We start from the raw sequence: 16873 nt of genomic DNA on the forward strand, positions 1-16873 counted from the left end.
ACAAAACCCTGCTCAGCTGCTTCCTAGCCCTGAAGGTTCCTAAACTTGCTTGGCACCTACATTTTTGCAGTAAAAATTCCTTACATGCCTATATTTCTGCCTCTGGGCACGCACATTGCTGCCTCACTCTAGGTGCTTGGTCACCTAAGTCCCTGTGTGAGCCACACTGCAGGGAGATAGGTGCTCCAATGCAGGGTGTCCAATCAGGTAAGCATTCTCAGAGGCCTCCTAACTCCACACCAAACAGCAGGACCTCCTGTGATGCTGCCAGACCAGGTGCCAGTTCTTGTCAAGGCTGTAGGTGTCTGCTGAGCATTGACAAATTCATAGCTGGAAACCAGACCAGCTCACCTCCATATTAGTATTGTTCAGGATAGGTTTTAGACTTATAAGAATGTGTTTAGTGTTTAGACTTTATGGAAAGCTTCTAAATTGCTGCATGCATTAATTTCACTTGTAATGTCTGTATGCCATGTTATAAGGTAGTATGTAAGTTTTGCTTTATAACTATAAAAATGCCTGCTTTGTACCTGTGAACCCAGTCAGGAGGACTGGTCCATCATCCATCAAGTAGGACTAGCAAAACTAAATGCACCATTGTGAACATCACATTACAAAGACTTGATTAAGGGCCCCCTCACACCCATGAAGGCAAGAAAGCCCATTCCATCAGCTTGAATGCTGGAAGAAAGCGATAAAACAGGGACAAAAGAAACTCTTCTCTCTTTCTTTGCTGTTTGGACTTTCACCGGTCTGAAGCTAGGAAACAGAAGCATAAATCACTAGGGTCAACCTGGGTTAGCCCTAAAAGACATTCAGTGCTGACAGTTTACTACAACTATGCACTTTTTGGAACCACAGACTGTAACTCATTTGTGTATATATGTTGCCTGCTTTAACACTCTCATTTCTTTTTCCTCATTAATAAATCCTTAGTTAGTTTACTATTGGATTGGCTCCAAGATTTGTCTTTGGTGTGAGATCTGAAGTAAAAATTGACCTAGAGTACGTGACTTCTCTCTTGGGACTTGGAAGCAACCTGAATCTTTTGTGATCTTTGGTGTATGACAACCAACTATCACTAAGTCCAGTTTGCCTGGGTGGCAAGATAGAGCATGCCCAAGGGGACTGCATGAGACTCCATGGTCAAACTATTATAGTGCTTCAGAGTTCACATTTGTTTCTGGGTTGGTGAAATGCCACCAGTTTGGGGTGCCTGCCCTATTTTTTGACAGTCTGTCCTGCGGTTGGCACTCAAAGTTGTCAATCGCGCCAGACAGTGTGATAGCTCCCTCATAACTTTTAGCCCAGTTGTTAGGGTATTCACCCAGGGTATGGGAGCCCTCTGATTCACATCCTACCTCTGCCTGATGAGAAGAGGGATTTGAACAGAGATCTACTACATCTCAGGTGATGCTCTAACCACTGGTCTACAGGATATTCTGATATAGGATCTCTCTCAGGCTCTCCTGTTGAAGCTGTTCCACTATGGATAAATAATTAAAGACTCATTGGCACAGAGGGAATGGATCCTGGGTCTTCTGCCTCCTAGGTGAGTGTGCTAACCACTGGGCTCTAGAGTTATTTTGAGTCTGTATCTGGCCTAAGGACTCTTTAATTATGTTTGCAAAGTGGACCAGCTTTAACAAGAGAGATTAAGAAAACCCCATATCAGAATATCTCATAGCTCAGTGATTAGGCCACTCATCTGATGGATCCTTCTTCAAATCCTTTCTTCTCATCAAGTAGAGAAGAGGACTTGGACTGGGGGTCTCCTAAATCTCAGGTGAGTACCCTAACCACTGGGTTGGCACCTCCCTCCAGATCAAACTTAGGCACCTAACTCCTTGAAAGGGGTGGGACTTGGCACACATCCGTCCCCTTGGCATCTCCTGTTACCCAGCTCAGGTAGCTCCCAGCTCAGCATGCCAGCTTTTGTTAATCCCATTCCTAGGATGCCTATCTCTCTCCGTTCATTGTACAGGGAACCAAGGCATCGAAACCAGGCTCAGTGAATGCCAATGATTTTCGAGGTGCCTTAAAAGATACGCATTGTAACACTCAGCATCACAACATCCAAGTCCCTTTCTGAATCTACTGTGAGTACTTAATTTATTTTCTAGGTCAAACTGTCAAAGTATTAAACTATTTCATTATAGAACAAACTGGATCTAGAAAATAAGTACTCAACCCACACTCAGTAATAGTTACCCTTAATGATTTTAAAAATAAAATAAAATAGAAAAATAATATATACTATAAATAGAATATTTCAACTATTATATTATGTCATAGTAGTGGTGACTACTACTGACATGTCACAAAATCCTCTATAAATAATAAAAAATATGTAAATAAAAAAAATAGATTTCTAAACAAAAATGTATTCTGAAATTATATTTTTTCCAATACAAAATTTTGAAATTGGAAAATTTTTGGACTTATTATTTTGTGTGAAACTTTGAAAACACTTGTTTTTGTTCAGATAAGGAACCCACAAAAATTTCAGAATGTCAAAAATTCCCACAAAATTGAAATTTTGATTTTCACCTGGCTCTACCTGTAGTCACAATCCATTCCCTGGGCACTCAGCAAACAAGTGAGGCAGTATTAGACCTTCTGTGGTCTGTCCCTTAGTCTCCCCACAGTGTACAGCTATGTGGTTTCTCCTATCACAATTGCTATATATGGGAAAGCATACCAGGAGATTCCTTCTGATATATGTGCTAAGAGGAATAAAGAGATAGAATTTTGTTTCAGGTAATATTTCTGTGGTATTTTTAAATTGTCCGTTTCCCTTGTTTTTCTTTTATTTTAATATCCCAAATATGGGCTATATCTGATTTTTTCCTATATTTGATCTGCATATTTTTAATGGATACTCTAATACAGTACTACATGCACTAGAGGGGCAAAAGAATAAAAACTGGAATTTTCAAATAGTTGTCTGAATCTGAACTTAGTACATTTTTTCAAGGTTTGTTATTTAAGATTTGGCTAAATGGTAGTATTTGTACAAATGGAGTCTCCTCACCTGACAATCAGAATGTAGATGGACTCTCTCTTGAGGAAGTTTTAAATTAAATATGGCCCTGAAGTGTCAAGAAAGCTTTAAAAAAGCTCTCCAACAGATGGAAAGGAAAGTGGTCTTATCAGCAGGAGGTGAAGTATAGCCTCTGAGTACTTTGGATTCTAGCCAATGAGTTGCAGTGCAGGTGAGAGACAATCACCCTTGAGCTAGAGTAGCTCCTGCAGCTCAAACAGATCCTCTGTCACGTTCAGAGACAATTTGGGTGTTTGTGGGGGAGGCTGTAATGCCCCCTCCCCCAAGTAGGGATTGTATTAATAAATAAAGGAAACACAGAGTTTAGAACAGAAGCTTATTTATCTCAGTTTATTAAATATGGAGAAATTTAGTCATGGTACAAAACCACTTATTAAAGCATTACTTTTAAAAACATGAGTAAAAAGAATGACTTACAAATCTGAAAAAGTTCCAAACAATGATCTTCACCCTGGGTTTCTTTACATGAATTCTTCTGCAACATCTGTAAGCTGTAAGTCATCAGTTTTGTCCTTTTGTACATGTAAAAACATACACCAGTTGTGCTGGCATTGTCTCATTGTGGCTCAAAGCCATATTTTAATACGTTGTAGAGCACTGAAACAATGCTCACTTACAACATTGGTTGCCAGTACCACTTAAATCATTTTCAACAATTCTACTACTTTGGAAAACAGTTGGCATTCGGCTTGGCTGAGAGAACTGATTTCAGCTATCTTTTGTAAGCTGACAGATGGCTTACAGCAGATGATGCTGACTAATCAGTCATTCATGATTGCAATCAGAATCATACATAGCAAGCATGTCTTGAACGTTTCTGTTACATTTGGAGTTGCTGTGAGAGTTTCAAGATTTTACATAATTTTGTAGCCTTTCTGTTCACACCTTAATTAAATACTGGACATTGTAAAATCAATTACTTAGAAGTAGATGTACTTATAAAATTCCTTTATTTAATTTAGGTATCTGGCTTCTCCTGTCCCTGTTTGCTTTTTCTCGGGAACTTTTCTCTTCCTTGAAAGTTCAGGTATTCTGACTATCAACACTAAACTTTTTTCATGGATTTGCTCCCAGAATAAGTTCTAGTTTTCATCTGATTGGATGGACTGAAGTAGATTGTGTTATTTTCATATGAGATTGGCCTTCAGTGGCTGATGTGTACAACCTTTGCAGGAGTTTTGGACAGATTGTCTACTGCATTTAGGGATTTTTGACTTAATTCAATACCAAAGAGGAAATAAATATTTTTCATTTTGAACAGCCATGTTACAAATTTGAGCTCTACTTTCAGGATCTTACTTTGCATTCTTTGCAACCTCTCAAGTTGCACACAATGAAAGGTTGTTCTCAGAAACGGTGCAGAAGCATTGGCTTCAGAGAGTCCATCTTGTTGAACAGAGGCCAGAGATGCCTCATTTGGGTGACTTTTTAAAATTAATTTTATGATTTTGTAAACAATTTAAGAGGAGTATCTCTTAGGATACCATTATTCTTAAGAGCATCCTGGCATTCCAAATTCAAAGCATGCCCATAGCAATGAACCAGGTGCTTGTGGTTCCACCTGTTGTAATCTGCTTGTTACAACTGATACTAAGCCTGCCATACTAATGGAATCATCATAACATTGTCTGTGACAGTTGTTGATCCTTATATTTAGAAGTAATAATATATCTTTAAAAGCAGCAAAGAGTCCTGTGGCATCTTATAGACTAACAGACATATAGGAGCATGAGCTTTCGTGGGTGAATACCCACTTCTTCGGATGCATGTAGTGGACATTTCCAGGGGCAGGTATAAATATGTAAGCAAGAGTGAGTAAGGCTAGAGATAACGAAGTTAGTTCAATCAGGGAGGATGAGGCCCTCTTCTAGCAGTTGAGGTGTGAACACCAAGGGAGGAGAAACTGCTTTTGTAGTTGGCTAGCCATTCACAGTCTTTGTTCAATCCTGAGTTGATGGTGTCAAATTTGCAGATGAACTGAAGCTCAGCAGTTTCTCTTTGAAGTCTGGTCCTGAAGTTTTTTTTGCTGTTAGATGGTTACCTTTAAATTTGCTATTCTGTGTCCAGGGAGGTTGAAGTGTTCTCCTACAGGTTTTTGTATATTGCCATTCCTAATATCTGATTTATGTCCATTTATCCTTTTACATAGGGAATGTCCAGTTTGGCCGATGTACATAGCAGAGGGGCATTGCTGGCATATGATGGCGTATATTACATTGGTGGACATGCAGGTGAATGAACCGGTGATGGTGTGGCTGATCTGGTTAGGTCCTGTGATGGTGTCGCTGGTGTAGATATGTGGGCAGAGTTGGCATCGAGGTTTGTTGCATGGATTGGTTCCTGAGTTAGAGTTGTTACGGTGCGGTGTGTGGTTGCTGGTGAGAATATGCTTAAGGTTGGCGGGTTGTCTGTGGGCAAGGACTGGCCTGCCTCCCAAGGCCTGTGAAAGTGAGGGATCGTTGTCCAGATCACTGATGATGCGTTGGAGAGGTTTTAGCTTGGGACTGTATGTGATGGCCAGTGGAGTTCTATTGGTTTCTTTCTTGGGCTTGTCTTTCAGTAGGATGCTTCTGGGTACATGTCTGGCTCTGTTGATCTGTTTCCTTATTTCCTCATGCGGGTATCGTAGTTTTGAGAATGCTTGGTGAAGATTTTGTAGGCGTTGGTGTCTGTCTGAGGGGTTGGAGCAGATACGGTTGTATCTCAATGCTTGGCTGTAGACAATGGATCGTGTGGTATGTTCAGGATGGAAGCTGGAGGCATGGAGGTAGGCATAGCGGTCGGTGGGTTTTCGGTATAGGGTGGTGTTAACGTGACCATCACTTATTTGCACCGTGGTGTCTAGGAAGTGGACCTCCCGTGTAGATTGGTCCAGGTATCATTTACAAACTAATAACTCACTTGTCAATAATAGCATGATGAAATGTGTGTAGCAGCATTATTCAGGGGAAATTCATAATTGTTCATATAATATTGGTAGTGTGCAGCCTCTTTTACCACCAGACACCATGCTGCCTTCTTTACTGTTTGAACGAACTTTAACAAGTGGTAACCCTCAGGAAAATGCATTTCAGAGGGTGATTGAACTATAAAAATGAGGGGCAAAAACACCCAGGTCATCTTTCTCTGTTTCCACCTAAGAAGACAAAAGAGACAGCCTATGGACTTTGGGAGCAGATCCTGGCCTGAAACGTGGTCAGCAATGTTACTAGGAACCTGTGGTAAGAACATCACTTTGAACCAAGTCTAGTTTGTTAAGTTTAGAAAATGTTTTATCTTTATTTCTCTTGTAACCATTTCTGACTTTAATGCCTTATACTTGTACTCACTTAAAATCTCTTTCTTTGTACGTAAATAAACTTGTTTTATTCTTTAATCAAAACTAGTCCAGTGTTGTGAATTGTGTAACTCCATTTAGAGTGCCAAGCTTTTGTTTACTGAGCTCCTTAGAGGGACAAGGACCTAATATATCTGAACTGTCCAGGAGAGGGATGGACAGTGCAGAACACATGTTTTTTGGCGGCAAAATTCAAGACCATAAATATGTTGGGGTCACCCTGCAAATAGTAACCAAGGTTGCTAGAAACCAGAGTGTGGCTGGTGTTTGCTGACAGGCTGTTGGGGTCAGAGTTGCTCGACCAGGGCTGTGGTGTGACCTGCATACTGGAAGGCTGTTTGTGAGCGGCCCAGATGGGAGCTACAGCAGCAAAGCATTGCAAGGCACCCCAGGTTGCAGGGGAAGTGTGACGCAGCCCCCCACCGATCTGGATTGCACCCTGGAACATCATAGTACTGTAAAATGGTGCTACTACTACCACCTAGCTAGCCTGCCTTCCTGCCACGTAAGGCCATGAGTAAACTTCCACCAGAGTGGATTTCTTGCCTTTACTTTTTTAAAGAAACACAAGAATCATTTTTTTTCCTCTAAAAATTTAAAGGTTTGCCATAACCATGATCCCCCCCAATGTAATGATGGTCATTAATAATTATAGCCCAATATGGCTCTAATTTACCACACAAATACAAGGGAGTGGTAAGGCTGGGTTGTCAGTATACAAATTCGCCTCTTCCAATTTTTCATTTTCCTTCACCTTCTGGAAATGGTCTCTTTGTTTTCTGCTTGTTTAGCATTAGAAAGTGTAACACCCCTTGTTACATAAAGTAGCATCTTGGAACTAAAGCTGTTTTTTAGGAACATACAAACACAGGAATTTATACCCTGAGATATACTTTTGTGCCATCTAGTATAGTATCATGCCTTTTAACAGTGGCCAGTCCTAGGTACTTCCCAGGAAGATGCAGGAAACCCTGTAGTAGAGAGTTATGGAATAATGTGCTCATGGAGCAATTTTCTTCCTAAACCTGATCATCAGTCAGTGGTTGGCTTTGCTCTGGAATATGAGGGTCTATTTCTCTTATATTTTTTATTCTAGTTAAGGTAATGGTGGATGTTCTCATTTTCCATGTAAATGCCTAATTATTTAGTGAATCCTGTTGATTCTTTTTCTTATCCAGTTTTGACCCATCATCTCCTAAACTAGGGTGAAATTAAAATATGGTTCCCCCAGTTTATGTGTACTGAAAGTGTATACTTGCCCCATGAATTCAGTATATCAGTATACATGGTATTTTTAAGTAGATCTATCCATAACAGACAAGTTACGATAATATTGAGCACATTCTTTCTCTAATTAGATGCATCAGAAAATAGTTGAATCCTCTGTCACAATGACATTGAACTGAACTAGTGGAGTATGTTTAGAGAGAATAATTTCTCAGAAGCAAACTAACAGCCCACAATGGACCCATTAGTCTCAAAGGAAAACAACTACTTCTTTATTCCTGCCTATACCCTGCTCATAGATCTTAATCAATTTTGAACCACACTATCATAAGAAATAATCTCTCCTTTATGTTTTTACTTATGACTTATACCAAACAATTGCAGATGCTTATTAGTTACAAAAAAGGCTGTTGAAATCTTATATCTTTGGGTTCCATATCAAGAGATCACATGTTCTGTGTCCATCCTTGCAGTATTATGCCCTTAAAATTGTTTGGTCACTTTCCAAAACAAATTTGTCTTTCATAGCTTGAACTCTAACTGATTCACTTTATTCTCTATGGCATTTTCTGCTGTGGAGTTTCTTTTCCACAGAATATACCTTTAAGCTCTATAGTCATGTTTTTGAATGTGCATATGGGCAACTCCTTTGTGTGATCTTTGTACCTTTCTATTGACATTTGCTGCAGTATAGCTTTTTTGTTTTGTTTTGTGGTGGCTCCAGTCGTCCAATCAACTTGCCTTCTTCCATTGTTCAGACAGAGGGAAGGTTTACCCAGAGATTATGGAGGACATCTCTAACTTCCAGAATTTATCAAAGTTTTTGATAAATGGGGAAATGTGGCACTGGGTTTGTGGGGACAAGAAAGAGTTCAGTCAATCAAGAGACTTAACTAGCCAGGGTTCACATCAATGGAGTTTAGGTGCGGAAGCACTTTTGTAGTGATGCACTATCCAGCTCAGAAAAAGTGAGAAATTAAAATGAGCGTGAAATAAATGTATCATCACCCCAATTCTATACTCCATTCACAAAATTCTCCCTGAAGATTCATGTACAGACAGCTGCCTCAGCATCCCACACTGTGTAGTGTGCACATTCCAGTAGGGGCTCCAAACTAGCAGCAGCAGCAGCACTTCTGTTGCGCACCCTGGCAGGCACAATAGAGTCCTACACAACAGTGCCTTATTGGGGAATTAAATTCCTTTCATTAATAAGCACAATGTAACATGAGCTGTGGTACCTCATATAAAACTTGACCTATGGTTACTGATATTTGACTCAACAGCTTTGTGTGGGGCACAGTTTGGCCAGGAGGGAAAGTTGGCAGGGTTGTGCGGTGTTTTTTGTTGTTGTTGTTTACATTTTAATGTCAAAGTAAACAAAGGATGGTGAGATGTTGGGAGGTATGTGATATCAGCACTTAGTACTGGTCTAGAGGTAACTGACTTTTCATGCATGAAAAATTGCATTGATGCATTTATTCGTCTGAAAGCAAGGACTATTCATGAGAAATGACCAAGCTAGCCAACTTAAGTGAATATACCTGATGAGTATAGGGGGCAGGCACATAGGTAGTAGTGCTTATGTAGTGGTATCACCTACAACGTTTTGCTTTGCTATAGTACAAACTACAAGGCTATCTTAAGTCCTGAAAAAAGAAGAACAGGAGTACTCGTGGCACCTTAGAGACTCTAAGGTGCCACGAGTACTCCTGTTCTTCTTTTTGCGGATACAGACTAACACGGCTGCTACTCTGAATTAAGTCCTGAAGAAGCTGCAAAATCCCAGCTGCCACACTGTATACCCAGCTCTGAAGAGTATCCTTATAGTAACTTTTAAATAGTCAAAAGCAGCTGAGACTGTTTTATTTACTTTTCACATAGCAGCTCTCTGTGTATCCATATAGCTTCTTTTGAAGGTTTTAAAGTGCCCTTTTTTCACTTAAAAAACCCACCTGAATATTGCCTACAATAAAATAGGTTTTTTTTCAAGTGATAGTGAATCTTCAAAAGCAACAACTGAGCAAATTCAAAGTGGCAGCCACAAGTAGATTTTGTAGCAGAATTTTATGACTCCTGCATGGCAGTGTCTTGTGGGAGCATTCACCACATTTTATGGTGTGGATATTTTGTCCTTTGGATGTAGTTCCCTGAGTCATTCCATTGCTATTATTTGAAATAAAAGGTACTGCAACCAAAATTCTGTGAATTTTTGAAATTGTAATTATACATTAAACTTCTGCTCAGAATATTTTAACAATAAATCTCACTTATTAGTTAGCTAAATGCAAGTAGTCAACAATAAACAAACAAATGTGTAATGAGAACAAGTTCAATGCAGAATTACACTGTGATTTACTAGCTTTGTTATGTAAGCTCATGATGGTCTTCTCATTCATTAGTGGGAGAAATGCAGTTTGTTTGTTGTGGAGGCCAAAAGTATAAATGGGTTCAAAATAGAATTAGGTAAGTTTATGGAGGATAGGTCCATCAATGGCTATTAGCCATGATGGTCTGGGATGCAGCCTCATGCTCTGGGTGTCTTTAGCCTCTGACTGCCAGAAACTGGGAGTGAATGTCAGAGGATGGATCATTGAGTGATTGCCTGTTCTGTTCATTCCCTCTGAAGCACCTATCATTGGCCACTGTTGAGAGACAGAATACTGAGCTAGATGGAGCTTTGGTTTGACCCAGTATGGCCATTCTTATGTTCTTAACCATTTTGAAAACCATTTATTATGCTGTTTTCTTAAAATATTTTTTTTATTTTTTAATACCTTCAAAATTCAGCATGGGAATAAATCATGACAATGACCACCCATCCTGTGCAGATGGTCTCCATATAATGTCTGGAGAATGGATTAAAGGACAGAATCTTGGTGATGTTTCATGGTCTCGGTGCAGCAGGGAAGATCTAGAAAGATTCCTCAGGTAATTCAGTCAAGAAATAGCATTGCTTAAAGTAATTCTTTGGCTTTAGTTGATCTAAGTTTCAGATATGCCAAATACTTAATACCCTCTACCAGCTTCTGTATGAGGTTAAAAAGGAAATACTGTTAATAATAGCTGCGTATTAACCACCAAAAAGCCACCTTATCAGCTAAAGAAAATACATTAACAAAGATATGGGGCAAAAATACGCATGAGGAAGATTGTGTGTTTAAAATGACATCTGTATTGATTTCTATTTTGCACATAACATATTACAGATTACATCATGTCCTATGTTGTCATTCAATAACAAATAACATGGGGAAATAATTTTATTTTAATAGAAATATTTTATGAGTTCTCCACTTGAAAATAAGATACATGGAATCATACCAAAATAGGACACCTACATTGTGCCCATGCATTGTATAAGGAATAATTCTCAAGAATAACTCTCTTGAATTGATAGATATGCCTACTGACAATTTACTAATTATAACTGAGCAGTCCTTAGAAGGTCTGTATTGGAGCTGGCACTGGAATGATAGAGATTCAAGAACAATCTGTAGATGTGCCCATTTAGAACTCAAGTCTAATGGAGGTCCATATATTTTTATCTCCCTTTTTTAAAAATTTTGTGTGAAAACTTAGTGCTAACTGAAATCTTGGTACTTGAAAAACACTGACATATTTAAAATCTGGGTGAAAAAAAGTGAGCTCCATAAATATTTATTAAAAACCATGTAATATTTAAACAATTAAATTATCTAATACTTACACTAAAATGTTTCCCAAGTATTTTCCTGAAATCCTTATAGCTGCTTGTAATCCATAAACTGTTTTGCCTTTCTGTAAATATACAACAGCAAAAGAAAGAACTTTGTTAAACTAACAGGTCTAAATATCAGCAAAATGCTGCTTAAGATCTGTTAATCCTTTTTTATAGCAATTGCATATGTTCTATGTCAACAAAATAGCCAACCTTTATTAATATTATTCAACATGTTGTGAATTTCTGCTTATTGGCAGGTCAAAGGCCAGTAACTGTTTGCTACAGACAAATCCCCAAAGCCTCAATTCTGTGATTATTCCCTCCAAACTGCCAGGAATGACGTACACTGCAGATGAACAGTGTCAGATTCTCTTTGGACCTATGGCTTCATTTTGTCAAGAAATGCAGGTAAGGATTGTTGTTTACTTTAGAACAGAGTTATTTTTTCAGTGACAGCATGAAAGAGAAAATTACTGATTTGTAACCGGTTTTACGCTTTGCATGTTAAAGTCGATATGGGCATGTTTGATTTATTGCTTCGGCCCTGCTATAGTGGTGCTGGATTGGAGCTTTAATGTGCACCATTAGCATGCTGCTTTCAGTATAAAAATAGAAAAATACATTCAGTGAAGTCATGGACCCTCTGAAATAAATGACCTCACTGCACATTAAGTGATGGGGCCATTGTCTGATTGTCTGGCTTCTTGGAAAAGGTGTATTTCCCCTTTAAGGGCTAGGGAGCCAGAGTGTTACTTGCAGCTTTATACCAGATCAGTGTGGGGATGCTGCCCCATCCCTTCCCCTCCACCCCTAGGTGGCTAGAAGAGAAGGGGGACTACTTATGTCCATGCTGGTGCAGGAAAAGATGGAGCAGCACCCACTCTCCCATCCATGGAAGCAGTTAAAATACCAGATTTTGTCATGATCCACTGTGGGCCTCACTGTAGCTGCTCCTTTCCAAGGGGTCTGGGCAGGAATTTTTTTCTTTTCCACTTCTTTCTGCAGCCAGTACAATTTATCTCTCATTAAACTACAATTTATGGGCCAGACTGTCAAATGTATGTATGTGTAGTTGCATGATACCTTTGTGCCCTCCTAATTTTCCTGTCCCTTTACTGTGGGTAAGTAAATCAGGAATGTTATCCTAATGAAACCAGGTGAAGTTAGATGGGAAATTAATTACCTGCAAGCTGCATATACTCCCCAAGGTGCTTTGCCAAGCTGTCTCTCAGGCTGTCTTTAGTGCTCCTTGGTACTTTCAGGAACACCAACAATTAAATCAAGTTTATTATCCTGATGCTAATTTGACTGTCTTCTTGCAAATAGGGTATTTACTTCCCTGGACTTGTCCTCTGTTAATTTCTGATATTTAGTTTTGAATGCCCCATGTTCCATCTGTTCTAGGGTTTTTTATTTGTGAAAGTATATAGTCAAGTTAAACAACTATACGCCTAAGAAATTTATTCTGTCAGGCGGAGAATAAATGTTACTAGTGATATGTGCAGCTGCTAAAAAGAACTGAACCACAACTAACAATGCATTTCTTCTAAGATCTGACTACCCATACATTTGATTAAGCAGAAGTTACCGTAATCACATTATATGGTAATATTAGATATACCAATCTCATCTCCCTCATTGCCAAGGTTCCAGTACACAATCTCTCTGATAATCCTGTGAGACAAGGGAGAGATTCCATGTACTTCCCCCCACCTGGTCTCGCTTGCCTACAATACATGCCACAGCAGAGTACTAACAACACCTACCCTGCAGAGTTATCTCTGGGAGCTACTAAGTTGGCCCACATTCCTGTTCCTTGAATGGTGCCTAATCTTTATGTTGAAGATTTTTTTTTAACCCTGTGAACATGCTTTAAGTTGAAGGCTGTAATTTATGTAGTCTGAGAAGAGTAGCCTAAAGCCTTTCAAGAACAAAGTGTCTGTGTATCTTTCAGTGTAAGATTTATACTGTCACTGTGATTATCTTGTAAAACTGCCAAGTTTGCTTTTATGCCCACTGTGCTTCAAGTAAGAATCAATTAGTTCCTAGCATTCTTTTGAATAACAGAAAGTAAGATAATGGTTCATGAGTAGAACCTGATAATTGAGTACAATTGTAGAACTGCAAAATATTGGCCTTGAAGATTAAAGTCCAGGATGTGAATGCTATCTAGTCAACTTCACTAAAGCAATTCTTGTCATAACACAGCTGTGATCTTTATAGAGAATGAATAGAGTGGTTGTATAGCATGGCAACTTTTAAGAAAGTCCAAGGGAAAGATCATGATGAAAAGAGCAAAAGTTATAGAAATATTATATTCCTGTCTACATATCTATCCTTATCTCCACCACTACTGTTCCCGCTATCTCCACTCTGCACAAGCATGGCTCTTAGCTGCTCTTTTTGTCTTTCTTGCATAGTCCCAACTTTTATCCTTCTGCCCAGCTGTTCATATGACTGGAATGGCTTTCCACTTGACATACACAAATATCCCTCACTCTTTTTTCCTTTAAAAACCTCCAGAAAAGCCAACTGTTCTGTGAAATGTTCCAGTCCCAGTGACCCCTGCCACACTGTTACTGTATTTGTTATGTTGTTCATTGTGTAATATATAAGGTTTTGCTGTTAGAATGGATGCCTCATAAGTCCTTTCGGAAGGGGAAATCTCTGTTTAGTTTGGCATAGCTTTTTTGTTGTACATTGCGGTGTACTATTGCATTATATAAATAGTAAATTAATGTATACTGTAGTTTATAAAAATCAAGTGTCACCAGTATTATTTTATATCCTGAGATAAATCTTATTTCCTATTGTTAGTCCAAATAATTTTAATTTCTCTTGTACTGTGATAACGATGTACTGGAGAGGGAACATACTGTGTTAGAGCTAAACTTTATAATCATAACTTCATTGTCCAAGTTGGGAAAAAGAGAAAGTTTTACCCCTAGAAGAGTGAAGTTCTGACTCAAAGTTCAGTGCTCTGGTTTGTGTTTCACTACGGTGTTGTTGCTGAGCTCCAGCTTTCTATTAGCCTCCCTTGCAATGATGGTTTAACTGGCAGCACTTAAAGTTCCCAGTGAAAGTGTTCAGCTGTTTCTCGTGATTTGCCCCCACACACGTAAAAATCCTAAAATGTCAGAAAAGTCTTGTGGTTTTGTTTTAAAAAATTCTGACTGCATTACTTCAGTGATAAAAGTACAGTACAACTGTAAATATGAGTAAACCTTTCACTTTTGTGCAGAGTAGAGCATATGACTTGAAGGCTTAGAAAAGATGGTCTGACAAAGAGACAGTGACACACAAACTTTCCAGTGTAAAACTTTAATCCTGAATGTTCTTTCAACTTACATACGTTAAATCAAATGTCAGCAGGAAATATCAGGATTTATTTAACCAAAGGAACTTTGTCACCTGAAAGAGGCTAAAGCATATTGTTGTTAAAGGGTTTTCGTTCTGCATATTTGTGCTGAATACTTCATATTTATTGTATGCAAAAACAAAAGTAAAAATAGCTAAAAATGCACAGTTTAGATATCAAAACTACATTGAGATCATTTGTAAGATATTAATGAAATGTATAATGATGCTGGGAAATCATGAAATACAGCAGGGAATTAAATAAACATAGCTAATTATTTCCAGTGCAGCTACTAAACCATCTGAAGTAGTTAAATAGCTTTTGAAGCACCTACAAAGTATCTAATGAAGATACTAAATATTTTAAAACAAGCACAATAGTTACACTTTTTCAATGTCACACCTAATTCCTTGTGGGTCGAACAGACCATGTGTAACCATGCTACAGACTTTAGGTTAGATGCATTCTTCCAGAAGATATTAACAGACTTTAGATCAGTTTAAAAAAATCAGTTTGCTTTTTTGTTGTAGTGTATATTTTATATGGCTCTTGGGCTTCTATATAAAGTATTTCACACATAATATCTCATCTGTGTATCCACAAATCCTCTATTACATCTCTCGTCTTCTCTGTGCTATTAGTCCTCTATGTAACCCGAGTCAATATTACACCATCATTGTCACCATTTGAAACAGGGCCGGCTCCAGCATTTCTGCCGCCCCAAAAAAAAAAAAAAAAAAAAGTCGCGATTGGCGGCGGCAGTTCAGCGGCAGGTCCTTTACTCCTAGAGGGAGTGAGGGACCTGCCGCCCCTGAATTGCCACAGGTGCCGCCCCTCTCCCTTGGCCACCCCAGGCACCTGCTTGTTAAGCTGGTGCCTGGAGCCGGCCTTGATTTGAAAAGATCCTAAATTATCTATTTCCTCACAATCTCTGAATGTGTTGTTTCTCTTTGTGTTCTAGTCTGATGTACAGCATGGACTTCACTGATTAATAAATCAATAATAATAATCTGCGGTCATAGCAAGTGCACATAAGTATGCAAGTATATTCTTATATACTTACAGTTTGCTTCAGATTCTGAGATTAACATGATGTAACTTATGCAGCATCAAGATTGTTTGATGAGCAATAAAAAATGACCTTTGTGTTAACTGAGGTAAAATAAGGCCAGACATCAAAAGAGAATTCAAATGGATAAGTTTTAATGTAATGGAAAGGTCAGTTTTCTAGGCCTTTTCAAGAGCCAAGTACATAAATTGGTATCCTACCGAAAGTAGTTGACAGCTGTACCCTACTCATCCTATCAGTGCAGGTATTGCCCAGTAGCTCCCCAAAAAAGACATTTCACAAACTATGGATAATTTTGCTATAGAAGGGTGCAGTTTTGTTAAATAAACATAAATGACATAAATGAAAGGGGGCGGGAAAGTAATATAATCCTTGAAGGAGAAGGTGCCTGTGTCCTTTTAGGCCGATCATGCTAAGCCACCCTTTGTCCTAACTGACAGATCCCATCTGATAACCTGTCCAGCTCACCCAGGCCCACACTCCTCCCTGTCAAGGGAGTTAGAATCATCACTGAGTGAGACCCCAGAAAGGTTTTCTGGATGAGTCTCTCAGCCCCAACAACAAAGATTGAAAATTTTGGGAGCAATATGCCCATCCCTGCCCAAACAGATAAATTCATGCCACTGTAAAGACTCCACGGGACCCCAAAGTTGCAACATGACTTATTGAAATATAAAATTCTGGCATGGCCCAAACAGAAAAGAAAGTGCAATGGTTAGTCCTCATAACAACAACATCCAATTTGGTCATTAATAAACACACAATATTCCAAGGAAAGGACTGACTGATTCTCCTAGGCTCTTTCCCCCTCCCCGCCCCTCACCCCAAGTGCATAGGTGGGAAGGGAAATCCTGCTGCAAGTAGGAAGAGAGCCTGAATAGTGTTTTTCTCCTCCCACAGCTCAGCCTTAAAAAATGGAAAGGGGAGGGTAAAGCTCCCTCCCAGCCACTTAGAGCCAGAGTAGTAATCAGTGATACAACCTGACACTAACTAGGTTACAATTGGTTCAGATGGGCCAGGAACCCCTAGTATTCTTCAAGGGGAAACCCCAGCAAACTCAACCCAGCTCATCACTACCCCACTGCTTGTAAGTTTGTCTGGAGGGCTGGTGGTCT

General features: G+C 39.1%; 1 protein-coding gene across 3 annotated transcripts in view; it reads left to right on the forward strand.

The window, feature by feature from the left end:
• Positions 1-16873, forward strand: part of ADAMTS19 (ADAM metallopeptidase with thrombospondin type 1 motif 19) — a 326693-nt gene that overhangs the window by 218242 nt on the left and 91578 nt on the right. For all 3 annotated transcript variants that reach the window (XM_065599319.1, XM_005303066.5, XM_065599318.1), the window contains 2 exons: positions 10419-10559; positions 11589-11739. In XM_065599319.1, coding sequence (XP_065455391.1) covers positions 10419-10559; positions 11589-11739 — 292 coding nt within the window. The remainder of the gene's footprint in view (positions 1-10418; positions 10560-11588; positions 11740-16873) is intronic.

The sequence above is a fragment of the Chrysemys picta genome, chromosome 6 (assembly GCF_011386835.1).
Source record: "Chrysemys picta bellii isolate R12L10 chromosome 6, ASM1138683v2, whole genome shotgun sequence".
NCBI classification, from domain to species: Eukaryota; Metazoa; Chordata; order Testudines; family Emydidae; genus Chrysemys; species Chrysemys picta.